The 26,287-nt window shown below is 48.9% G+C and overlaps 1 protein-coding gene across 4 annotated transcripts in view; it reads right to left on the minus strand.

Moving 5' to 3' along the window:
- Positions 1-26,287, minus strand: part of PNPLA7 (patatin like domain 7, lysophospholipase) — a 119,908-nt gene that overhangs the window by 75,815 nt on the left and 17,806 nt on the right. For 3 of the 4 annotated variants that reach the window (XM_075906005.2, XM_075906007.2, XM_075906004.2), the window contains 8 exons: positions 25,146-25,305; positions 24,269-24,349; positions 16,096-16,224; positions 12,829-12,909; positions 8,423-8,567; positions 7,774-7,866; positions 3,763-3,863; positions 1,129-1,287 (listed from right to left, as the gene is read on the minus strand). In XM_075906005.2, the coding sequence (XP_075762120.1) occupies positions 1,129-1,287; positions 3,763-3,863; positions 7,774-7,866; positions 8,423-8,567; positions 12,829-12,909; positions 16,096-16,224; positions 24,269-24,349; positions 25,146-25,305 (949 nt within the window). The remainder of the gene's footprint in view (positions 1-1,128; positions 1,288-3,762; positions 3,864-7,773; positions 7,867-8,422; positions 8,568-12,828; positions 12,910-16,095; positions 16,225-24,268; positions 24,350-25,145; positions 25,306-26,287) is intronic. The other variant, XM_075906006.2, reaches the window with a different exon arrangement.

Here is a 26,287-nt window from a genome sequence, read left to right on the forward strand (position 1 = left end):
GTTTCAGACCACAGCTCAACGTGCTATCGGGTAATGATAGGCGATAACAGTCCAGCACATGTGTCTGACCTGGACTGACTCACTCACACTCACACAATTCAGGCCCTCCCTTGGAAATCATTTGATCCAATGGAAAAGAGACTTTTTAAACAAGTGGTGCAGATAACAGGGCTGTGGCTGCTGCTAGCTCTTGGAATGCCACGATCCAGACAGCCCCAGTCCTCCTCAGCGAGGGTTCTTGCTGTTTCTGTCAATCTGCAAGAGCCAGAGTTTGACAGGCTGTTAGCCTGCCAGCCACGTACCGCCTTTCAGTAAGTACCCAAGAGGGTGACTCATGTCGCTGAACGAATCCATTGGTAAATCAAGTAAAAGTAGTCAACTACCACAGCACTGAAAATGGATTCAAGGAAGAACTATGAATGCTGAGCTAAACGGCATTGCTGGAGTAGTTCTTTTGATCTTGGAGACACAGAAGCAGAACACAAAAGCTTATGTAACATTATCTCGCCCCAAAAATAAACTGTTACAGGAGTACATTATTTAGTTGTTCAGTTATAAATAGAAACCTTCAAACAGCATACTAAATGTTAATCACCAGAACAAAGTTAACTCAGGCATGTTGGACACACCTTGCGTTAGTCCCCTTAAAAAAAGTGTCAATGTGCACTTCAATCTATTCGGTGTTGTGTGTTGAACCCTAACAAGAAAGGCTCGGTAGTGTAGTCTAGTTTCAGTCCGAGAAGGAATCAGCTTGGGCAGGGGGGCACGAACTGAGTCTCACTACTCAGTTAGCAGTAAACAACAATAAAAATCGTAATACTGCTTGTCACTTACTGACAGGAAAAGCACTTGCGATTCCTGCCAGTAAGGAACACCACTGCAACTTCAAAGGCAAAAGTAAATTCCCATGGCCGGCAGTCACACATTAAGCAGTACAGATGTAAAAAGTTAGATCTATTTCAAGCTTGCTTTCAATGTTAAAGGGTTGAGGAAGAGACAACTCCCCCACAGCCAGCCCATCTCCCTCCTAAAGAGTTTGCAGGACATCAGGGAGGAGATTTACTTTTTACTGATAGTGCAGAAAGGGATGAGAAGCACAGCAAGGTCATTATTACTTTAGTAACTTACATCAAGTTTCATCAATGTTAAAAGGTCTTTCTTTGCAGCTTCAAAGATGGCATTAACTTGTTTGCTGGCACAGGAGTCTTGTGTAGCTAGGTCACCCTCTAGGTAATGAAAAACCGCAGAGGGAGTTTCTGTCACCGTCACAGTCTTCTTCAATATTGACTTTAAAAAGCAGAGATGCCAAATGTTATTTTTCATGCTGCAATTAGCATTTACTTGGGAAAAAGAAATTGTGTTATCACCTGTGCTCTCCAGCCTACCAGAACTGGTGACCTAGAAATTAAATAGTACTTTTGAAAGTAGAAACAAAAAGCCCCACAACTGTTCACTAAACGCATCATCCTTGTGTTTCCCTCGCAAATTGGTGGCACTATTGCAACAACAGGCTTATTCATCTGGCCTCCCAGGAGCCTGGAAGAGGGGAGAAATAAGATTTCTATCTTTTGAAGTTTTCTCCCTCCAAGTGTCTCACAAATTAGGCAGCTGCTGCTCTAGTGGAATTGAGATTTAATTAAAATGGTAAGACATGCAATTACACTTCGCCTAATAGTAATGAATCCGGAGAGATAAATGTCTGTGGAGGCTGGAGATATTGCTCCGAGAAAATTTCAAATCTTGCCAAAGACACAAGGGTAAAATTGCTTCTTCAGGATGGTTCTCAGAAAGCAGGGTCCTGCATAGGTTGAGTCTCAGAGGGTCTAGCACAGCGGGTCCCAACTGCCAGTCCCTATGGCTACCAGGCCACCATGGCTCTGGGGACGGGGCCGCAGCTATTGGGAGCGGCTTGTCCTGCCCTACCTCTCAGCCAACCAGCACCGGGCGGGGCGGGGTCTCCTCCCATATACAGAAAAGCAGTGTGCAGCATGGCAGCCTTAGAGTAGCTGCCACCCAGCTACTCTGCCTCTGGGAGGCAGCGCTGGGCTAGGTGAGGGAGCAGGGCAGGCACTGGGGAGCTCTGGGGACAGGGCTAATATTGGAGATTGGGGGCTGGCACTGGGGAGGGCTTGGGTGCAGTGGGGCTCTAGAAACAGAGGCTGGCACTGCGGGGGCTGGCACTGGGGGGGGGGTTGGGCACAGGGGAACTCCGGGGTCAGTGGCTGGCACTGTGGGATAATGGGGGGGGCCCCTCTGGGGCCGGGGCTTTTGGCGGATTGGTCACATACTTGCATATTCATTATTTGCAGAGATGTGTAATTAATTAGTCAGCTGTAAACTCTTGCCTTGATTTCAAACCTGTAGCTCATACTCTCACCTGGGCTTTTCAAAAAGTTCAAAGCAGACAAGTTTTGGAAACAGAAAAGCAGGTGAGCACCTTTTATGAGTCCACAGCAGTGTTCCCTGGAAGCTGTTTGTGTGCATGGCCACACAGGGGAGATTCCAGTGGCACCCAGCTGATTAGCGGAGTGCGCACAGCTAGGTTTTCTGTTTTGTTTCTACTGGTGGTGCACATTCACACATGCTTCAGTGCATATACAATTATTCCACACATGGATGGGAAAAATCCATACACGGATAGAAAAGATTAGAGGGGACATTGGTCCCTGGGACTGAAAACTCAGTTGAAATCTAATAGGCTGGATATGGCTTTTGAACATCTGTGGCTATAAGCCAGTTCTGACAGCTCAAACTTGACCTGGCAAAAGATTTGTCCATTAGCGTGATGTCTTTTGATATTCAGGCAACATCCAAGCTAAAGCAGCTACAGCATAGGCACTATTACTACTTCAAGCAGTCTCACAAGGACTTTGTAGTGAGGCATGGGATTAAGATTCCTTGTGGGGACTAATGAGCCAAGAGAGCCATTAAACTCTTTTGTGTAATTACAAGTTGTAAACACACTTACACAAGATGACTCCTCTGCAAACATTTGGTTTTACAAGACTGACTGGACTCTGATGTGGAGAGGGCCCATGGACAGGGGGCGGCGCTCCCCTGGGGGAAGCTAGCCCTCTGCTCCACCCCTTCCTGCTGTGTCCCCTTCTCCAAAGCCAGAGCCCCAAGACCCCATGCCCCATTTTCCCCTTGCCCGGAGGAACCCCAAGACTCCAGTAAGAGCAGTCCCGCATGGTCACAGGCCCGAGCAAACCCCTTGCTCAGTCAGAGCCCTGAAGCCCTTCCCCCACAAAGCCACAAGCAGCCCCCTGCCCAAAGGAGCCCCGGGCCAGCCAAAGTCCCAAGGGTCCCCACCAACACCTGGCCAGCTGCGCAGCACCTCCCCGCCCGAGCCCGAGCCCAGGCCATCCCAGGGAGGTTCCAGGGCAGCCTGGAAGGCGATATTGGCTACTTCGCTTCCAGGGCTCCTCAATAAAGCTCTTTGGAGTCCTGTACATTCCGCCCCCTCGGCTGCCCCAGAAGCGACATGGGACAGCATAAAGTACAACTTGTCCCCCAAACTCTGCAGCTGGGGGCCCAGCAACCACAGCAGAGGCAGAGGAGCCAGGGCGAGAGGACACAGAACCTCCCTGGCCTATTGCTCTGCTGCCCACAAGAGGGCCAGACCTCCAGCAGCAGATAGTTAAGTGCCTGGTGGCAAAACATTTTGCGTGACCATGCAATCAGTAGGCACAATGCAAAGGAAGAGCCGAAAGATGGGGAAAAAGGGAAGCGCATCTCCAACCTCATGCAGAGAGTATCTACCTTGCTCACAACAGGGCTGGTCGGAGCTTCATCTTCCTTGAAATGCACCCTCGCTCTCTCGTATGCCATGTCCAAGTCTGACTTCGTGCCACTGGAGACCCCTGCAAGCAAGGAAAAAGGGGGTTGCAAAGCGCTCACTATGGCACCTCTTGGTTCGTCTTCTCAAGGACGGCTCAGCCCACCGACTTCCACAGGCCACTCGTTGGCTGCTGTGGTTGTTCCTAAAGTTAAGAATTGCACAGAAAGCAAAGAAAATGTAGCCTGGGGTTGCAATGTGGCTGGCTCATCCTGCAGCCTCTGGAAATCCAGAAGAGCTGCTGTGGGACAGCTTCGCAGACAGCAAGACAAGGAAAACATCATTAACTTTGTACTCTCTGCCAACTGTGCCTTTCTAGAGCAGCGTCCTCTCGCCAGCCAACTGGTTCAAGCCATCCTACGCAGACTGCGGCTCCACAACAGAACTACAGCGACCTGCAGAGCAGCCACCAAAGACTGGCATGTGGAGAGAACGTCATTGCCTTTTGAAACAGAATTGGTTCATTCATAAAGGTGAAGATCTAGGTCACAGCTCAGACTGCCCCCAAGGTGGTCATGGTCTCCCTCATCTGGAGACATCAGGACCAGCCAAGGCAGGCGCCTGGGTTGACTCCCCTTACTCTCTGCACAGCTTCTCCGTCCCTTTCACACTGCCTCTAGCAACAAGCAACCCTGGCAGCTCTGGAAGCCATTAAGCTCCAATGGGGGCACAAAGCTATTCAGTTCCCAGTCCCCATGAAAGACGGGTGCACATTGACCGGTGCCAAAGCAGAGAATCTGCCAAGCCACGAGAGTCAGAATTGCCCAGCAGCTTTACAACACTTCCCCTGCTTACTGAGTTCTTGGAGGACACGGAGGGGTCAATCAGAGCTAAATAACAGCACAGATCTCAGAGCCAGGACTGGTGGCTGTGAACTTTATGGGACTGCGGGAAACTTGGCCAGACCCATGGTAAGTGGACCTCCAGCTAATTAAAATCATGCCAGACCAGGGATGTTGCTGGACCAAAATGTGCCAGACTAGAGAGGTTCAACCTGTACTAGCTGCCCCAGAAACAGGCACTCCAGCAAAGCTTCTGTAAGAGCCTTAGAAGCAGCCCCTAACAAGAGAACATGGTCACGTATTATGCCACCAGCTGAGCTTCTTGCATTAAGGCTCTGAGATCCAGCAAAGCATTTAAGCTCATGCGTAAAGCTAAGCATGTACCTACATCCTTTGCCAGACAAGACCTAAAAAAGGAATCCAGCAAAGTGGCACATCTTAGCATGCAGCCACTTTGCTCTATTAAAACCACAGAGCACAAAGAAAAGGCAGCCCATGGATGAAATCACTACTCTGCTAGAATTCCTAAAGCGAGGTCTTCTCCCTGCCCCTGTTTATGCCTGGGAACTCCCCCCTTAACCCTTGCTGCCCACATGCGGATCAGAAAGAATGGCACGAGCCAATGTTCCCTAGCTCCAAATCTTACAGCAAAGGAACAGACGGACACAGGCGACTGAGCGGCCATCTAACCTGCGGTGTGACTACTTGCTCTCTGTTGGTACGGAAGTCCCTGTGTAAGTGCCAGGGATCTGACAATCTCTCACTGCCTGTCCCTTCCTGAACACTTATTCACCAGAGCAAAGTCAGCACTCACAACCATGCAGCCTCATCCAGTCAACAGAACTGCACTTCTGTGCATAAGAATTTGGCACATTTACGCAACACACAGTTTGTTTCCTGTCCCCCGGAGAGGATTAAAGGACAAGACAGGCAAACATGTCATACAGAAAATCTGGATTAATGCACTCTGAAGATGGGGGGGTGCGATAGAGGCTTCAATCCATTTTACTACTTTCTCTGCACATGCTCGAATTTGAGAAGTGGGAGTACAGAGTATGCTCTGCACCCAGAAATACAGAGAACTGGGGAAGCAGAATGAAAAACGGTTTTTCTTCTAAAATGTTCCCCGCAGATTGGTGAGACATTGTCAGCTCTCACCAGCCAAGTAAGATACAGCGTGGTGAGAAACCCTTTGTGTGAGAGTGGTCATCTAACAGGCTCGAGCAACACGACCCAACGTGCTCGGAGTGGTCAATACACAGCTGGAATAAAACATAAAACCAAGGTCTTGTCAGTATTAAAACATCTCCTGGCACTTTCTGCACAAGTAAAGCAATGGGAGTAGGCTCGACACTGCGAGCAGAGAGCAACTCCACGTACTGCATCCCTCCTCACTAGATTTTCAGTTACTGGCTGGAGTCCCTCTTCTCCATTTCCAACCCAGATCCTTTCTAAACAGGCTTCTGTCCCTGCCCTCAATTGAAACCACTCAGTCTCCAATGACCTCAGCCAACTGCAAGAACCAGCACTCCATCCTCATCCTCCACGACCTTTCAGACACCACAGACACGATCAGCAATGCTCCTGCCCTTGACATCCTGCCCTCCCTTGGCTTCTGGGACTCATCTTCTCTCGATTCTCCTCCTACCTCTCTAATGGCTCCTCAACAGACACTTCAGAGGCTCTTCCAGCTTTCGGTGGGGGTTCCATAGGACTCTCTCTGATCCTCTTCCCTTCTCCCTCTACGGCTTGTCTCCGGATAATTTCATCCCCAAACAAATTCAACAACCATCTTTTACGCTAATGTCCCACAGATCGACCTGGCCACTCCAGAACTGCCTCCTCCTGTCCAAATTAAGGTCCCCAGTTGTCTTGCACATTTCCTCATGCCTCCATAGCTCCAGCCCAATATGACAAACACCGCTCTTTGGGTATGTCTAGACTACAGGCTTTTGTCGACAGAGACTTTGTGGACAGATACTGTCGACAAAGCTTCTGCCGACAAAGAGCATCTAGACTACATCCAGTTCTGTCGACAAAGCAAGCCACTTTGTCGACATCAGAGTGTAGACGCAAAGGACAGAGTAGATGCAATAAAGCCTTCTGTCCATAGAGCTCTGTCGACAAAAGGCGTTATTCCTCGTAGAATGAGGTTTACCACCGTCGACAAAACTGCCGAGTTCTGTCGACATTATGTCAACAGAACTCGGTGGTAGTGTAGACGCAGGTATAGTTTTGTTGACAAAGGCCCCCTTTTGTCGAAAAAACCCTGTAGTCTAGACACACCCTTTATGTTTAAAAGGAGGGGGAGTTCGTGTTCTCTCTCTCTCGCTCTCGCCCGGGACCTTCACGTCCAGGCTATGCTGATGTCTTGTTACACAGAAAGAATCTGCATGACATCAGCCTTTTCTATCCATCTACACCACTAAACGCTCGCCTGGCCCTCCTCATCTCGATTACAGCAAAGCCCTTTGCTCTGGCCTTCATAAAGATAGTCTTGCCTCACTCATATCCAGCCAAAGATCATTTTCCAAGCCTAGGTTTCCCTTTTCTTTGCATCCCTTCAACGTCAGGGCAATAATACCGGCTGCAGGGCTAGAGGGATAGCTCTCACTGGCCTAGGATTTTGCACAAGAGAAATGCTGCCTTTTGACATGCAGGAAAGTATTCTTTTGATTTGCCACAGAACTTCATTTTGATCGTATACTGTACAGAGCACAATGAGGAGCAAACTATGACAGACACACAAGGAAATGAACCCAGGTACAGCACAACATGCTTTGAAATATTCTCATAGAATCATAAACTCCCAGGGCTGGAAGAGACCTCAGGGGGCATCGGGTCCAGCCCCCTGCCCAAAGCAGGACCAGCCCTGACTAAACCATCCCAGCCAGGGCTTTGTCAAGCCAGGACTTAGCCTCTCTTTCCCATCACTCGATCCTGTAATGCAGCAGGTAAACACCAAGCCAACAGAACGTGACAGTGGGTGCTCTCTGAGAGAAGAGTTCTTATTTCCTCTGCAGACAAGCCTCAGAGTGTTGTTTCAGATCAATAAGAGAGTGGAATTAAGCAGAGTTAATTACCTTACAACATCCCCTTCCATTATCCTTAGATATTTTCTATTTCCTGCAATTTTCACCAGCCCCAACTCACCCGGACTCTCTGCTGATCCAGAAGAGGCTGTCACAGAACATCTTCTTCTAGGAAGGTTCTCAGAACTCTCTGTACCTGAAGTCTTCTCCGCGTCTGACACAGAATAAAGGGGGATCACAGATTTAATAATTTAGTGCACCCCGACAAAACAAAGTGCACTGTGAGCAAGAGCCTTTGCCCACCTGCTCTCAAACACAACGCACACACTAGGGATGTAAAATCCCAGTTAAAAGTGAGGTTTAATGGGTTAACAGAGTAAGGGAGGGGCTCTCCAGTCCAGCGGGGCTTGAGTGCTTCCCCACCACCTCCAGCCATGGCCAGGCTGGAGCAGCCTCCTACAGCAGGCAGGAACTGCTCCAGCCCATCCGGAGCAGCCCCTGCCTACAACGCACCAGACCCACCCCGGGCAGAGAGAGCTCCTGAAAAATAGTATTTTCTCTAACCTTAAATTTTTTAAAAAATTGGATTTGGTTTTTCTTTCAAGATATTAAATCAAGATGAACTATTGGTTCTTAAGGAAGTGTAGGGTTTGCCAAAGACTCGGGATCTGGATCAGAGATGTAAATACATTTACCGTCTACCTACCACAAACAAGCGTGCTGCTCGTGTAGTGCCACGGGCACACTGTACACATGAATACAAACGTTACCTGGTTCTGAGGCATCGCCTGCTTTCTCCAACTTTTCTCCCCGCTCCTCCTCCGATACGTTTGACTGCTGTCTTTTCACTTCCTTGTTTGAGCTCCCCCCAGATGTTACACTTGCCACAGATATCAAGGGGATGGCTTGGCTCTCCTGAGGGAACAAAGATTACACAAATACACATGTGCTCACCATTTCCTGTGTCTTGTGGTGCTCCAGCTGGAGCAGATTATATGTTTGGATCTGTAAACAGGGTAAGATAACTGCAGTCTCTTTGGGCTCTCCAGCCTCGGAGGTGTTATTCAGTGTAGTCTTTGTGTAGAAACATCTAGGTAATCTGCAACCCACAGAACTTCTATTCTTTTTTAAACCTTTCAGTCTCACCTCACACACAATATATTTGCACTGCACTTTCTTGGATGGGGTGTGCCAGGCAGCTGATGCCCCTTGCTGGAGGCCCTATCATCTTGGCATGCCCTATCCAAACTAGGGATGTGAACGACTAGTTGACTATCTGACCAGCAAAGGCATCTACTATTCAATTAGTCAATTACTCAAAATTTAACTATTTCTGTTAAACAGTAGTTCATCTTGATCAAGGAGCTGATAGAGGAGGTATCTGAGCCTCTAGCTATCATCTTTGGAAAATCATGGGAGACAGGAGAGATTCCAGAGAACTGGAAAAGGGCAAATCTAGTGCCCATCTATAAAAAGGGAAATAAGAACAACCCAGGAAACTACAGACCAGTTAGTTAAACTTCTGTGCCAGGGGAGATAATGGAGCAAGTAATTAAGGAAATCATCTGGAAAGTGGCAAGGTGATAGGGAACAGCCAACATGGATTTGTAAAGAACAAATCATGTCAAATCAACCTGATAGCTTTCTTTAATAGGATAACGAGTCTTGTGGATAAGGGAGGAGCGGTGGATGTGGTATACCTAGACTTTAGTAAGGAGTTTGATACGGTCTCACATGAGATTCTTATCAATAAACTAGGGAAAGACAACTTAGATGGGGCTACTATAAGGTGGGTGCATAACTGGCTGGATAACCACACTCAGAGTAGTTATTAACGGTTCACAATCCTGCTGGAACAGCATAACAAGTGGGGTTCTGCAGGGGTCTGTTTTGGGACCGGCTCTGTTCAATATCTTCATCAACGATTTAGATATTGGTATAGAAAGTGCGCTTATTAAGCTTGCAGATGATACCAAGCTGGAAGGGATTGCGACTAATCTGGAAGATAGGGTTATAATTCAAAATGACCTGGACAAATTGGAGAAATGGTCTGAGATAAATAGGATGAAGTTTAATAAAGACAAATGCAAAGTGCTCCACTTAGGAAGGAACAATCAGTTTCACACATACAGAATGGGAAGCGATGGTCTGGGAAGGAGTATAGCAGAAAGGGATCTAGGGGTTATAGTGCACCACAAGTTAAATATGAGTCAGCACTGTGATGCCGTTGCAAAGAAAGCAAACATGATTCTGGGAAGCATTAACAGGTGTGTTGTGGGCAAGATACGAGAAGTCATTCTTCCGCTCTACTCTGCGCTGGTTAGGCCTCAATTGGAGTATTGTGTCCAGTTCTGGGCACCGCATTTCAAGAAAGATGTGGAAAAATTGAAGAGGGTCCAGAGAAGAGCAACGAGAATGATGAAAGGTCTAGAGAACATAACCTATGAGGGAAGGCTGAAGGAATTGGGTTTGTTTAGTTTAGAAAAGAGAAGATTGAGGGGGGACATGATGGCAGTTTTCAGATATCTGAAAGGGTGTCATAAGGAGAAGGGAGAAAACTTGTTCATCTTGACCTCTGAGGATAGAACAAGAAGCAATGGGCTTAAACTGCAGCAAGGGAGGTTTAGGTTGGACATTAGGAAAAGTTCCTAACTGTCAGGGTGGTCACACACTGGGATAAATTGCCGAGGGAGGCTGTGGACTCCCCATCTCTGGAGAGATTTAAGAGTGGTTAGATAAATGTCTATCAGGGATGGTCTAGACAGTATTTGGTCCTGCCATAAGGGCAGGGGACTGGACTCGATGACCTCTCGAGGTCCCTTCCAGTCCTAGTATTCTATGATTAACATCCCTAAGCCAAATGTGGTGATCTTTGGAAATAAAAATGTTTAGACCTACACAGACTGCCTAGAGAAGCCATCAAGATCAAGGATAGGTAAAACCAACACGATTTGGTTCTTGTTGACCAGGAGCAGAGCTTGACTAGGCCAAAGCTAATCAGGACCCAGCAGGCAAGACAAACTAAAATTAGAGTGAGCTCGCTGTGTGAAACAGGTTAGTCTAAACTTATGGAGGTAACATTAACTTTGCAGAGCCACTGAATTTAGGAGAGAGAGATTCTAACTCATGCAAACAAAACTGTCAGCTAACTTCTAATTATTTCATCTTTGCTGTGGATGGCAAAGATAATGGAAGAGGCAGGAAGAGCACTGTGATGTTAGCACTTAACACAAATCTGCTATGGAAAAAACAAAGTACAGAGACAAATAGCAGAGTACTATTCGACGTTACTCTGCAGGATCAACAACTGCTAACTGGGCAAGGACAGATGAAGAATGGAGCCCCCCAAAGTCGCTTGCCTGGCCACACAGATTCAGCTTAGCTTTGTGCGCCGTTCTTTTTGCACGCGTTTACTCTTCACAGCGACTGCCTGTTAGAGGCATTTCTATTAGAGGTATGCCCATTTCTCGTCACAAACAGAGAGCAAGAGACCAGGAGTCCCAAGCGCAGACAATGGGATGGTTTTGGGATCCCCTTCCAGCCACGTGTCAGAAACTCTGACACCAGAAATGGGGAGTAACTGTTCCGTTACCCTGCGTCTTAGCGTGGTTCCCCTGCCTAATGATACCAGAAATGCAGGCCCACAGCTCCCTGCTACTGTCAGGCTGTTTGTTACTATATTCCACAGTCACAGGCTCCCAAAGGAAGAGCAGCATGTGCCCAAGAGCAATTCAATCTGCAGGGCAAGCACAGTAACAGCATCAGCAAGCGAAACTCAGTAGCGTACTTCAGAGCAAGCACCGTAGACCAAAGCCAGTCCAGGAGCAGGGGAGCCACTTTTAGACAGCTAGCAAAAGGCAAACACAACACACCGATGGCAGAGTATGTAGCCAGGCAGCCTCTTTCAAGGCATCGTACATGTACTGATGACACATTGGCCATGGCTATCGTTACAGGATGCGCGCAGCTAGGGAGAAAAACTTCAGCTGGAAATACTCTTCATAAAAGTACATCTCCCAGGCGTATTGGACTAGAAGGAGAGAGAGCCTCTACACTAATCATCATTTCCCCTGGACAAGAGAGATCTGTGCTCGTCATCAATACAAGATCGATCTTCTGTCATGTGGGCTGAAGACGCGGAGAAGTGTCTGTAGGTGAGACACTGCCTGAGAGCAGCCTGTGATCGGTGAAGTTTTTAGACATGTGAAAGCAGTTTCCCTTCTTGTTTTGTTTGTAACCATTCATCTTTTCCTCTCGATTAGTATCAGTTACATCTCTGTCCTTTATTAAGAAACTTATGCTTAGTTCCACTATAACCCACCTCAGGGCTGTGTAGTAAGTTACAGAGTAAGCCCACTGAGAGCCAACCAGCAGCTGGGTGCACAGGTTCTTTGGATACAGCAGACTTCATACTTCCTGTGGGTGTCCAGTGAGAGGCACTGGCTACTGCAGAGAGGCCTGTGGGGGAACCAGGTCTGCTGAATATTATCTGCAAGGCCAGGTTAAGACTGGCAGTGGCTTGAGGAGTTTGCTGGTGTGACACAGCAGGGAGTGGACACACAGTTGAAGCTCCGACAAAGCTGTCACTACACATTGCTAGGGCCCTACCCAATTCAAAGCCATGGAAACAGCGGTCTCTCCTGGGAAATGTATCTCATATACTTTTACCCTGTACTATACAGATTTCACAGGGGAGACTGGCATCTCTCAAACTGGGAGTGCAACCCCAAAGGGGGCTATGGAGGAGAGTGTTGCAGGTTTGGTAGGGGGGAAAGACTCAGTGCTGCCTTCAGAGCTGGCTGGCTGGAGAATGGCAGCAGCTGGCCAGCGCCCAGCTCTGAAGGCAGCACAGACGTAAGGGTGGGCAATACCACAACCTCACTACCCTGTGACCCTCCATAGCCCCTGCAGTTACAACACTGTGAACGTTCAGATTTCAACGTAACAGTCTCCATACCAAATGAAATGCCAGTCACCAGGCTTCAGCAACAACCAAATTCTATAGCTCAGAAGCTTCACTCTGAAGCACAGTGGTATTAATGTTGTTGTAAACAAAGAAGTTAACATCATCTTTCTGCTGAAATCATGCTTGCGAGTAGAAGACACCGCCCAGCCAGCGTGCACGAGCCCGGACATACAGTGTGATCAGAGTGAATTACCGTCATTCTTCACTTACTGAATTGAAGAGCTCGATGGTCAGGCCGAGATAGTTGTGCAAAGCCAAGAATGTCACTCTCTGGAGCCTCACCATGATGATCTAGGAGTGGGAGAACAAGCACAGGCAGCAGGCGGATACCAGACACGCAAACTCTTTTTGTCTTGGGACCGCATCGGCGGTTACAGGCCACTCTCCACTGAATGGTCCTACAGCTTGTGCCCACTCCTCCTGCTAAGCAGACTCTCCCCTGTGCATTATGCTGTGACGCTGGGAGCACCTCTCCCCACAGCTGGAGAGCGCGGTGAGACTGGAAACGTGCATCTCACCAGGCGGCTGAGCCAGAGACACTGCCCAAGAGACTCGACACCCAAACTGCAGCGCCACACACAAGACACCAGCCTTGCTGAGCTCGTCACTGGAGTCACTAACATTGAAGAGTCTGAAATGAAGGTGTTTATTCCAGTTCTCCCTGCTTGGCCTCCCTGAGCTCAAGGTTGCAAGACCTGTGACAGACACTAAAAAACTAACCTCCCCAGCAAACATATGCACCTGAAATGGTCTTCATGGCTGCCCCGCTCCTCCCTACTCTTTCCAGAAAGCACCTGGGAGAAAGGGTTGGTCTCACAGCATGATCCCATAGGTCATCAAGCCAAGACACTGGCAGAGCTAGCAGGGAAGGGAACAGGACGCAGTCCCTACAAATGCCCCAGGAGTTCTAGGGGGGTTGACAACCAACGGTCAAAATGCTGGGCCCTTGCCAAGGAGGCTCTCCCAGCGGGGTGGTGGGATACAAGGATCTATTGTCCTTGACAGTCGATGAAGGGGCTGGGGGAGGGTCCATGCATCGGTCGCAGACCACCTAGACACACAGATTATCCAGGCCTCATGAGGAACAGGAGGGCAGCTGGCCAGCTACGCCCATGGTGGAGGACACAAGATCATTATAAAAAGCCTGCTAACCATTAATTTGTCAGACAATTGCCAGGGCAAGCTCTCTACGCTGAAGCCATTCACACAGAATAACTTCTCTTTGCAGAAAGTGTCATTCAGAAGAAACCTGTTTCCAGCAATAAGCTAGGAATGTTTTCCCTTTATAGCCTTGTGGGAACTTGCAAGCTTGACTTAAAGAGAACTGAACTTCAACACAACCCACCTTCCTTCTGCGGGTGCTGGCAAGCGAGAGGAAGGCAGTGAGTCACTGCTCTGTGCAGCACACATTTACAGGCCAATCTGAGCTTTGTCAGCTGGATCAGCCGGCACCCCTCTCAGACAAATAGCGGGTGAGAAGCTCTAATTTAAAGCAGGAGCCATAAAGCCACAAACACGGAGAAGGGGGTGTCATTACACGCAGAACACTGAATGGCTCAAAAAGGAGAGAGGGGGATGGTGCCCGACGCCTGCTTTCCCCTATTACGAGGAAGTGGGACTGTCCCCAGCCCCCCACGAAGGAGGGGAGTGTTTCCATGACACCATTTTTCCAAGGCTTTAGGAAGGTTGGAACTCAAAGTTCTAAGTAATCCCTGGGCCACAGAGCCTTGGGCTGTTTGGTTTGGTTGGGGGGGAAGGGGTGTTTTAATAAAATTCCCCTTTCAAGGGGAAAGTTGGGTCAGGTGTGCCAGCTTTGGAGGCTCTTGCAAGAGCTGTAAAGGGTCTATACACTGGAGGCCCTAAGCAAGTAATGATGATATTTAAGGGTTCATGTTCTATATTAGAACATCATAAACACCCTTCATAAGAGCATGTGACCCCAAATCTACAAGCAATCAGGTCTCAGTTGGCACCTCCCCTTTGTCACTCTCCTCTAACTAGACTCTGCTTTCCTTCCCCACCTCTCTCTGTCTCCCAGCTTCTGGTCTGGCACATGGAGAAGGCTGCTTACTATACCAAGAGGCTGAGCTATGTCTATGCCAACAGGGAGGGAAAAAACCTGATTTTCAGAAGTGCCGAGCACCAGCTACTCCCAGCCAAGTCAGCACTTCTGAAAAGCAGGTTACTCCTCTAGGTACTACATAAGGGCTCAGAAGCTTAATTTTAGGCCCCCATTTTTTAAAGATCTTCAGACAAGGACAAGAGTATTGGGAGTAGCAGGGGAATGACCCATTACCGGTGCTAAGGAAAGAGGCTTTGTGTCTTGCAAGTGTGCACCAATAAGCGGTCTTCATCGCTGTTGTATGCACCTCTGCTGTTCTTTGCCCAGCACACATTCAAGGCATTCTTTTCCAGGGAAAAGTTACTCATAAGAGTCCAGTAAAAGTGTAACAATAGCCCAAATGAGTTACGGTCACCATTACTCAAGAGCAAAGATCAGAATTTATTTCACAGCAGTTCAGAGTTTGCAGATGTCTGATAAGTAAATATTTAGGCCCAAATTCTCATCTCATCTCTTGAGCAAAGGCAACTTGACAGAGCTGCAGATTTCTGAATGCAGCTAAATTCCTGGCCTCAAGGAGGAAGTACATGTCAGTAGGTTGGTCCACAGGAGAGTATAATGTGATGCAATTAAGCTGAGAGTCAGAAAATGTTTCCCTCATTCCTGCCTAATGTAAAGATCAATCAGACTGTGAGATAATTGCCTCAGGTGGCAACCCCACCTCTTAGGACACTTGCATATTGGACAAAGCTCTGGGAATATGCCAAGGAGAAGGACTTTGCACCAGATGGACTAGCTCTTGGCGATGCAAGGGATCAGGCTGGGGGGATCATGGGGCTATGGGGAGTGAGGCTGGAGCAGAGGGAAGATGTGTGGGGCTGCCACTTCTGGCCTGGTGCAGGCTGGGGGCTGGCAGTCCTGCGTAGGTCTGGAAGCAGCCACTACCTGCAGTGTGTGGGGGGTGCTGCTCCAGCCTGCCCCTGTTTAATCAGTTAAATGTAACATGTAACTTGTTAGCAAATTGAACAGGATTGTACATCCCTCTTGCTAACTACCGGCCTTATCCGATCCACATGCTCCTCCGCACCCACTGGCTTCCCCCAGCCTTTACATTAAAAATTGCTCTATGGCCTATTTCATTTTAAGTGCCAGCAGCCTGATTCCCTTTTGGCCTATCTTTCCTGCTCAGGCTCCCCCTTCCCCTACAGTTTCCCCAGTTCCTAATAAATCTAAACCCTTCCTCCCCACATCTGCACATTGAGGCCCTGCCATTTCGCCTGGCCCTGCGTGTGGAACTGCATTCCACCAGGGTTGTGTAGAATGAAACTAAATGTACCTGTCAGAGCTAGAAGAAATGGTTTTTGTTACACGTCCAGGCCTGGTTACATGTTTAACCAACTACACATCAGCCTTACCTGTACCACTCTGACAAGAGTTTCGGGGTACTTCTGGAAGACATCCTGGAAAATACTAGCTGGAAGTCGCAATATAGTGGATGGTGTCCCTGCTCGGGCTGAAACAGTTTTATATGGAGCAGGGTGACCCTATTGAAAAAGAATTAGAGAAACTTGTTTACTCTTTGCTCCCTCTTGTACCACTGTCCACTTGCCTCAGTTCTTCCTAACGACACTGCAGTGCTCGTTCCTTAGAAAATGCTTCTACGTGCTACGAATTGGCCAACAGGGAGGTAAGAGGTCAGGATGCTCAACAGTGTTTCATAGGGTCAACTCCATTGGCTAGAAAGGGGGTCTGAGAAATGAGAAATCCCACAGAATAGCTCATCACGCAGATCCAGCTGCTGGTTTCCTGATGCTGTACGGTTCCAGAGAAAGCCAGGCTTCAGAATTCACGTCAGCAGATACCCCAGCTCTCCAAAGAGGTGGAGAAAAGGTCTTTTGGAAGTTCTAGTAATACGTGCTACTCGGTCATGTTTTGGAGTGCACTGCAGACCAGTGGGAGATTGTGTCACCACCTTTGCCACACAATGCTTTGCTGTTGTAGCTCCCAACTCAGGCCACTCACAAACAGCCTGCCAGTGTGCAGGTCACCCCACATGTGTGTCTAGCTGCAGCCCTGGTCCAGCAACTCTGATCCCAGTAGCCTGTCAGCAACACTCCAACCCCACTCTGGCCTTGGTTACTACCTGCAGGAGGAACCCAATGCTCCCATTCATGCATCTTCCTCATGTAGGTGTGTTCTGCACCATACAGCCCTTGCCTGGGCTGTTCTGTAAAGGGTCAATGTTCAACAGTTTGCTACAGTAATGGGAGTTACCAAACTGTTCAGTTTAAACAACACTGATTTTTACTCTAAATGAATTCAAAACAAGTTTCTTTAACTAGCAAGAGACAGGGCTCAACAGAGGACAGGTATAAGGCATTAAAGTCAGAAACAGCTACAAGAAAAACAAAGAGAAAACATTTCCTAGCAGCCAAAACTGAACAAGCTAGAGTAGGGTGGACAATAAGATGGCAGCGGTTTGCCACAGGCTGCTGCTGCATCTACCTGCACCTCCGCAGGTCCAGCACTTGCAGCTCCCGTTAGCCATGCATCACCATTCCTAGCCAATGGGAGCTGCAGGAAGCAGCATAGACTGGGACACCACTTCCTGCAACTCCCATTGGCTGGGAATGGCAATTCATGGCCAACAGGAGCTGCAATCGCCCATACTGCGGAGGCGCAGGTAACACACAGCACTGGCTGCCCACCAGGGTTATCAGGATCCACCTGCGGGCTGGTATTAGCCCACCACAGAGTTAGACTTTCTGGAGTTTTTATACAAATCACACAGGGCTCAAGGTCCCTCCTTTATATAAGTCATTTAAAGCCAGCCTCTAAGGCCTGCTCCTACCCAATGAAATTATTCTGCTTTTCATCTACTCCCACGCAACTTTCACAGAAAAGTAAACACTCTGTTTTTTAAAGGTACTGGCCCCTAAGCTGCTACCAGCTGTATTTGCCACCAGATCCTAAACCAAACGAGTGGGGAAAATTAGTTGCTGGATAAAAATAATTCTATTCAATAAAGACCTACTGTAATGGGTCCACCCGCTGGTGAGCGCCCCACTGCGGCCAAGTGGCGCTGGGCAGGGTCTTTGCCTGGTTGTCTGGTCGCCCTCTAAGTCCTGGAATGAGGGCCTGACTAGCCCTGTCCATGGTGCTACTAAGTCTCTGCTTGTGGCTGGTCTTTGGCCACTGGCTCTGGGTCTTACCCAGATCTAGGTTCAGCTCACACTGGGAGCTGGCCATAGTGCTGATTCCCAGTCAGGGTCTAGACCTGGCTGGGTCGAGCTCCTGAAGGGAACTGTCAAGCCCCAGCCCTGCAGTTTCTTTTATACCCCTCTGCTAGGTCCTGATTGGCTGCTGCAGACACAGCCACTCTACAGTACCTGGCTCTTCCCCGCTCCTCCTGTTGGGATGGGGTGCAGCAAGGCCACTAGCCTCCTGTAGGGCGTGTTGGGGACTAGCCCAGCCCGTCACAGCTACCAGGAACTTCTATAAAATGGGATGAGCAGTAATTCCCCTGCCCCAGGAGTGGGCTACACATCCACTTTGGCTGCTCAGTTCTGAGCCACAGCGGAGCACCCTGGGCTCATTCTGAAACAGCACCGCAGTCGCTCACACGCTGGCTGGAGCCCAGGCTCTCACATCCTGCGAGGTGGGAGAGCCGCAGAGCTCAGCGTGCAGCCCAAGCTGGAGTATCTGTTCTGCAATTAAGCAGCCTTTAGCCGAGCCCAGCGAGCTGCCACGGGCCAGCCGGGAGTGTCCAAAGGCAGAAGAGACGTAGCCAGAAGCCACCCTCCCCTCCTCACTGGGTTTCAGAGCCCAGGCTCTAGCCCAAGCCTGAAGGTCTAGACTGTAATGTTTCAACCTCACAGCATCAGGCCTGCAGACCCAAGCCAGCTGGCCTGGACTCTGAGACTCACTTTTATTGTGGAGACATATTTCAGAACAGAGTTTAAAGACCTCTGAGAAAAATCAAACTCTAAGGAGTAGAATGCAAAAGGAGCAGAGGACTCAATCCAGCAGAGCACGTAAGAGAAGAACATTTCCATCCTTCGGTTTATCTTCGGCGCAATTTTCCTTTCTGAACACTCATCAGCATGAGAGAAGCTGGCTTTCCAAAAAGCAAGAAAGCAGGCTGCACTGTGTAACTGTCCAGGATGTACTAAAAGCTGCAACAGAGGAAGAACACAGCAAAATGTTCTCAGAGGCATCCGTCCGCTCATGCACACTGCAATCAACAGCACTGAGAACAGAGTGTTTAAACCGTAACTTCAATCAGTTTATTATAGTCGCACAGAGAACCCTTCAGGGTCCGCCTTCCAATAGAGACTCTGTAATGAGCGCCTCATTTCTACCCCCTCTTATTTTTTAAATGAAGGGAAACTGTTTGTTCTAGTTGGGGATAAAAGTTTCTCTCCATCTTATTCTATCACCTGCAGAGTAACTGCATGTTTGATGGGAAATTTTGTTGTAGTTACAAATGTCAGAGCAAAAGGTAAGTAGTTGCGGTCTCTCAAGTGGACCAGGAAGTAGTCAAACACTTCTGAGATGGATCTGAACGAACTGGTCACTATGCAGGATTTTCCATTTCTCCTATTGGAGTGGGAACGTTCTCCACCCTTCCATGAGGGGTGAGCTCTGTTCTTTGGGCTGGGATTGACCTCTCTCCAGTCTGGTTTCTGCCCTCTCCAACCCAGCACAGCTGCCCTCACAAAAAGCAGAAGGGACCTCCAAGCTAAATCTAAGGGTCACATCTCTGTGCTCTAATCTTTTGATCTGTGTGTGGATCACATTTCTCCTTTTCTGTTCTTTCCTGGTTCCTGGGAATCTGGTTAGCAGGTGGAAGGAAACTGGGAGAGTTCATTCTTTCCACATCATTTGTAATGGCTCCAACTCTTCTTTCCTTCTCCACTGATGTTCCTCAGCATTCTCAGATTTCAGTTGCTTCCAGTCTACTAACTACCTCCCAACCTCCCCCTTTTTTACCTGTCTTGGTGGCTCTGTGACATCGCAAGCTTAATCTTCCCAAAAACTAAACTCCAGGCTTGTCTATATGGCAATTTGCTGCCCAAAAAGTTAACACATTTCAGCTTTACATACCAGCTTGCCAGGCAAGATTTCTCATATAGACAAGCCATTGCTTAGTCCCCTTTTATTTGCCTTATCTAACTTAAGACTGCAGATTCTCCAGAGCAAAGAGTGCGCCTTACAATGTGCTTGTAAAATAGTGTACACATTTACAGAGCTACAAGTGGGAGTTAAGTAAACATTATTACTACAATTATAAACTACTAGCAGCTATGACTTCAAAGCCTAAAAACCCCCAAAACACATGACTGTTCTTCCAGCGCTCTCTCATGAGATCTATGGCACTTCATGCTCCCAAATCAGCGCATACGTACCCCCACAAGAGAGTCTTGCATGGTATTTTGGAAGCTCCAGTTCCAGATGGAGCCCAAAAGGGGAAGAACACAGGAAAACATTTTTAAAAATTAATAAAGTTTCCAGAATCTTCAACTGGGGCTGGAGGCTGGAAAAGTCTTTGTATGTCCCTGACAGGCTCACCTTTCTCTTCTGGAAACATTGCTAGTAGCTTTATATTCAGCTCTATTTTAACTTAAAAAAAAAAAAAGCATTAACTCCAAAACCAGAGACTTTCCAGGTGTGCATGCTGCAATGATCCCAAATGGGGGCACATGTCTGGGACAGGACTCTCCTCCCCTGGAAATGGCAGGGCTGCAATCAGTCAGACTATTGGATTAGTTGATAGGGCGCCTTCATCTCTGAAGTGTAGCAACAGCCTCGGGGCTCTTGCTACACTTCAAAGGCAAAAGCGCTGCTGGGAGCACAGGGTCAGTAGGGGGACTCAAGCAGTCCCCCAGTGCGCCGTGCTCCCTGCAGCATTTCAAAGAGGCAGCGCTACATGGAGCCCGGGGTCAGTGGGGGAGTCTGTAGCTGACTCCGGGCTGCACACGGCATTTCAAAGTGGCAGACCCCAGGCTGCACACAGCATTTCAAAGTGGCAGCACCGCGTGGAGCCCAGGGTCTGATAGAGGCAGCAAGCAAGGAGGGGTGTGACTAGTCAACTAGCACATCGACTATCCGATAAGCATTTGCTCGTCAGACAGTCGACTAGTTGCTCACATCCCTAGGTAGAACAGGCCCATTCCCCTTCCCGTCCAAACCTGTGTAGCTTGTCAGATTGACATGCTGCCTCGCCTTCCCAGTGCAGGCACTAGCTGAGTGTGCCAGTACAATTTGACTGTAACCACTGCCCCTGCTCACCACCTTTCCCACAACAACCACAAGGGTCACCACTACCTGCAGCAGCCTCAGCTTTTCCTGCAGGCCTCCCGTGCAAACAGTGACCAGTCACATACGGCTGAGCTACGAGAGATCTCAGCTGACTCTCTAGAGTGCTAGCCTGTATTCTAACCTTAGGAAATCCCCCGTCAGCATAACATTAGCAGGGAAACGTTTGACATTGTTGTGGCCCTAACTCCGCTTCCGATTGTGTTTAAGGAAAAAAAAAATCAAGCTAAACATTTTACAAGCATCATTCAACACTTTCTTGGATGCTGCAAATCAGTCTCTTCTCTGTACTTTCCTAACACAATTAATGTCATTTCCCCTCTTCTTCAATTAATGTAATTTCCACCACACTTCCTCCACATATATAATTAATGTCAATTACTGTCATTTCCTCCACACTTTTTGCAAGTGTGCCACACTTGCAGCACTCCTGTACTACAAATCATCACTCGTAGTGGCTGTGTTGGTTTGCCAGTCACCATGGTGGCTGCTCAGAGAGACCGCACCCCTCTAGAGGAGCATGACTCACAGCTAGCACCTGTGTCCTACATGGTGGTTGCGCCCTTTGGGCAACGCATCCAACTACAGCTTAGGAAGGGAGGAACCAAGCTGCAGGAACTGCGAGGTCAGCCACTAGTGGGGATTCAAAAGCAGGACTGAGATTCCACACTGTAAAGCTTTTCATTAACCCTTGCTTGCCCCGCCTACAAGTGGCGAGCAGAGTGCCTGGCAGGCTTGCTAGATTGCCAGCACATAGGAAGAACTCCCAACATGGAAAGGGTCAAGTGTCAGTAGCAGAGACAGCTGACTGGGCTCTTTCCACCTTCAATGAACACTCAAGTGCCTAAGCTCTTCTGGACGAGGCAAAGCCACCACGTGGGATTTAACAACCCCCAATCAGGTGTTGCAGTAACACACACAATGATCTGGAAAAGCCCGCCCTGGGATTCCAGTTAGGAGCTTGGATTTTGCTTCCATCAGTGTAAAGTATCCACCAGCCAGTCCACCAGCGTAAGCCAGCCACAGATGGCCACCGGCAGCCTGAGCAATAGTAAGAAGGATGAAAGTCATTAGCTCATTTCACGGTGTAATTGCTGTTATCGACTGAAAGATTTATTTTAATAAGAGTAATTACTTAGTCAATTTATTTGTATCTAAACAGGCCACAGTGTCTAATGCCAGAAGCTCATGAGTCCTAACGCTTGCTCTGCCACGATCTCCCGCTTGACCTTCAGCGTGTCAGCCGATGCCTTCGCATCCCCATTTGTAACGGCATCACACAAACCTGCTCCCCGGGGCAACTGAAAACGAGTTCCTGTTCCACTGGGCTCTGCAAATGCAAGAGCTGCACAGTCACGAGGTGACCTCAGTGCAAAGGCACAGCAGGCAAGACGTCACCGAAGCAGAGGTAAAATGACAGAAATTTCTCTTGCAAACGAGCATGAGCGAAGCCAAACCTAATGCCATCCTCCCAGCACACCTTCTAATTAACATTCAACATTCTGGCATCAACCCAACCTTAACTGCTCCGAGACCAAACATAATCAGTGTTAACGTCCCAATGGACCTCCAAACACAAGATGAGCCGAATGTTAAGCAATGCAGAATGGGGCAGAAGCAGACAGATTGCCAAACCCAGTGAACAGCACAATGAGAATGGAGAGCAGCAGCAAATTGGCATTAACTACAAATAAAAGGAGTTTTATAGCAAAGCCTTAACAAGCAAACCAAAGAGCAGAGGACTCTGAACTGGCGCACTCCCAGCTAAAATCCTATTCCAAAGGTACTGAGGCAGAAGAGTGCCTCGGAGAAAAGAGGTTCCGTTTTCTTTGGGTTGACCCTCACTAGCCCTGTGACTGAACATAGCAACAACAATTTACATTCCAATCGTAAGTTTTCTTATGAGCAGCCTGCAACTGACTGCAGTCCTTGGCACCAGCGTGCTCTGCCCAGGGGTCAGGATAAATACACTCTGGCCGCAGCCACATCCTGTGGGATGTTCTACTGAGCCGACAAGACGTGGAGCTTTACCATGTGTCCTACTGGTGATGCACGAGAGAGCTCTATGAGCTCAGGCCCATGTTCACCTTCCTCTTTAGCCTCGGTGGGATTCACTTGCCTGGCCGGGATTACAGGCCCCAGCTTGCCCTCCATAGAATGCAGCTCAATTACAGATGGAGCTTTACATGCTGGGACTTCTCAAGCAGCTGCTGCTTGCTCCAGGCCAGTTAAGCACTTGGAGCTTCCAACACGGTGTCAACACAGGACTCAGCTGGGCAAGTCTGAGTCCGCAGAGTAGGGAAGTACGTGGTAAGGATGTAACAGTGGAGTTGACTAATGGAGAAGCAAAAGCTTATAGGTTAATGCTATAGACTACACGCATTTCCCTCCCCACGCTCTTGCCAGTAAACGTGTTAGCAGGCTGGCCAGCAGCCAGGCTCAGTTCTGGCTCGTGCCGGGTGCAAAACCCACCTCTGCTGCAGCTCTACATTTAAGTGTATTAGGAGCCAGGAGGGCAGGCAGCCACACTCTGTTCCAGTTCGCGCTGGGTCCAGGAGTTCCAAACCTCTTTAGACAGGGGCTGCTGCCACCCCACACTGCTGCCTCTTTATCAGAGGCAGCAGCACTGAGCGACAGGTAGCCGGTCCTCAAGAGGATCTGGTTTTTAAACTAGCTCCGTTCGTGGACCAGCTCCCGCCTGGCACCCTGCACCACTGCCTCGGGTATCCTGCCTGCCGGCCCCACCCCCGGGACTATAGAATAGTCGACTAGCCAATAAAAATTCATGAGGTTACTTGACTATTCAATTAACTGATACTTAACATCCTCAGTACGTGGTTCCCCAGGTACTGATATAGCCTGGCACTAAGTTTACAGCAGTGGGAGGGAGGAGGTCTTCCTGGTACCACTTGGCAGTCACACAGCTACCTCTCCCCAGTGCTGGGAAGATAACCAAATGTTTTAGAGAACTGCGTGTTGAAAGCAAACTCACTGAAAGACACCAAGGAGGGGTGTAATAAATCCCAGGCCAACAGGCAACTCAAAGGCACACTCTGAGAGCTGTTCAGTGAGGGCACGTGGTTTGCCGGTTGCTGAGAAGAGCACTACCCAAACTGACGTCAGGAAAGAAGCAAGATGACAAATGTGATGCTCACATGCCACGCTGCCCAGCTCAGACAGGTGCCTTGCTGTACGGCCAGGTGCCCAGCTCGGACGGGAGCACTGCTGTACGGCCTAGTCTCAGAAAGCCACCCACACACAGGAACTTACCGTGATAACATCAAGAATGCTCAGGAGGCTGTGGACACTGTCCCCTGCCAGCACTTCTTTGACGACCACTTCAGTGCCATCCTACAGACAGAAGATTAATGGCTCATAATCCATGACCAATACAAACAGACCCATGCTTCAAAAAACATGGCCGTTCAACTCTCCCATCCTAATTTTGCACAATGACCTAATTACCACTGGGGATGTAAAAGACTAGTCGACTATCCAATAAGCATTTGCTTATCAGATAGTCTTTTGACTAGTCGACGAGTCGATTCCGTCCCTCCCTTGCTGCCTCTAGAATATAGAGGCAGGAAGGGGGGGGGAAGAGGGGTTACTCAAAGTGGCAGCGCCACACAGCTGTGCGGTGGCTGCTGTTTTGAAACCCCAAGGTGGCGTTTCAAAGGGGCAGCCACTGCACCGCTGATCCACAGATCAGCGGTGTGGTGGCTGTCCCTTTAAAAGGCCACCTCCATGCATTTCTAAGGGGCAGCTGCCATAGAGCCTGGGGTCAGATGTGGAATCCCCAGCAGACCCCATGTTCTGCTGCCGCGGGGAGCCCAGAATCAGCTGGGAGTCCCCAGCTGACCCTAGGCTCCATGGTGCTACCCCTCTGAAATGCCACAGATGGTGTTTTAAATGGGCGGCTGCCGTGGAGTCCTGGATCAGCAGGGGACTCCCCAGCTGACCCCAGGCTTCCCGCAGCACTTCCCTAGAACGCCAAACTCGTCTTCAAGGTGCCATTGTAGAAAGCCCCAAACTTGCCTTCGAGGTGCCACTGTAGCCCGTGCCAAGGCATTCCATGATGGAGAGGTTTCTCTCCAGTCAGAGGTTTTTCTAGTAAGAGGCATAGCAAGAGAGTCAGGCTTATCCTTACGCTTTCTTGAATGCACACTTCGAGTTTGCCATCCTGCACGACGTAGATGCTGTTATCCAGCTGCCCAGGACGGAAGATGTATTCACCTTCGTGCAGTTGCACAAAAACCATGTGTTTGCACAGCTCCAGGAAGAGAGGCTTCTCAAAGTGGCCAAGAACCCTGCAGGGAAGCAAAGAATCAGTGACACCTTCTCTGCTTTATAGGGAAACCTGAAAGTGCCGTGGTGCATGAGAGTCCTCACTAAACTATCATGGTACTGTGGGGATCCCAGGGCAACTGGCAGCCCCATGGGGCACAGAACTCTGAGCTGAAAGAGCCGGAGCACAGCGTGACCTTGCAGGGACAGAAAGTTCAGCGATGGCTTTCAAGCGAGACTTTCTGATATTGACTCTGAACGATGCTGATGTGCTCAAAGGCATCCACAACTTGCCCTCCTCAGCCAAAAGCTAATACATGACTTCTAAAGATGGGAATGTGGAGAAGAACATAAGAACAGCCACACCGGGTCAGACCAATCATTCATCTAGCCTAGGATCCTGTCTTCCAACACAGCTGATGGTTCAGAGGGAAGGACCAGGACTGGGAATCGTGTGGGAAGGGGGAAGAGCATGCAGAGTGAATCAGGTGATTTGCAGCTCCTTCAAAAGAGTTGGGAGGGAGAGGGGAGGCATAGGAAGTGTGGGGCTCTGACCTCAGTGCCTGAGAGATGCATGGAGGAGGGGAGACAGCCAGAGGGACCGCAGGCCACAAGTGGAGCCCCAGTGGGGCGCACGCAGCCTGCAGGCTGCCCACCACTCATTGATTTACATCCCTGCCTGATTGTCTCTGATGGAGCTACCCTCCATAGAATCATAGGGCTGGAAGGAACTTGTGAGGTCACCTAGTCCAGTTCCTTGCACTACTGGCAGGATTAAGCATGATCTGGAACATCCCTGACAGGTGTTTGTCTAACCCACTCCTAAGAACCTCCCATGATGGAGATTCCACAACCTCCCTATGTAATTTATTCCAGGGCTTCACCACTTGATGATTTAGGAAGTTTTTCTTTTTTTTTCCAATCTTCTCTCGTAGGTCATGCTTGTTACACCTTTAAATCATGTTTGTTGCTCTGCTCTGGATTTTCTACAATTTGTCCACATCT

Source organism: Pelodiscus sinensis, chromosome 23, assembly GCF_052426305.1.
Source record: "Pelodiscus sinensis isolate ZL-2025 chromosome 23, ASM5242630v1, whole genome shotgun sequence".
In the NCBI taxonomy this organism is placed as follows: Eukaryota; Metazoa; Chordata; order Testudines; family Trionychidae; genus Pelodiscus; species Pelodiscus sinensis.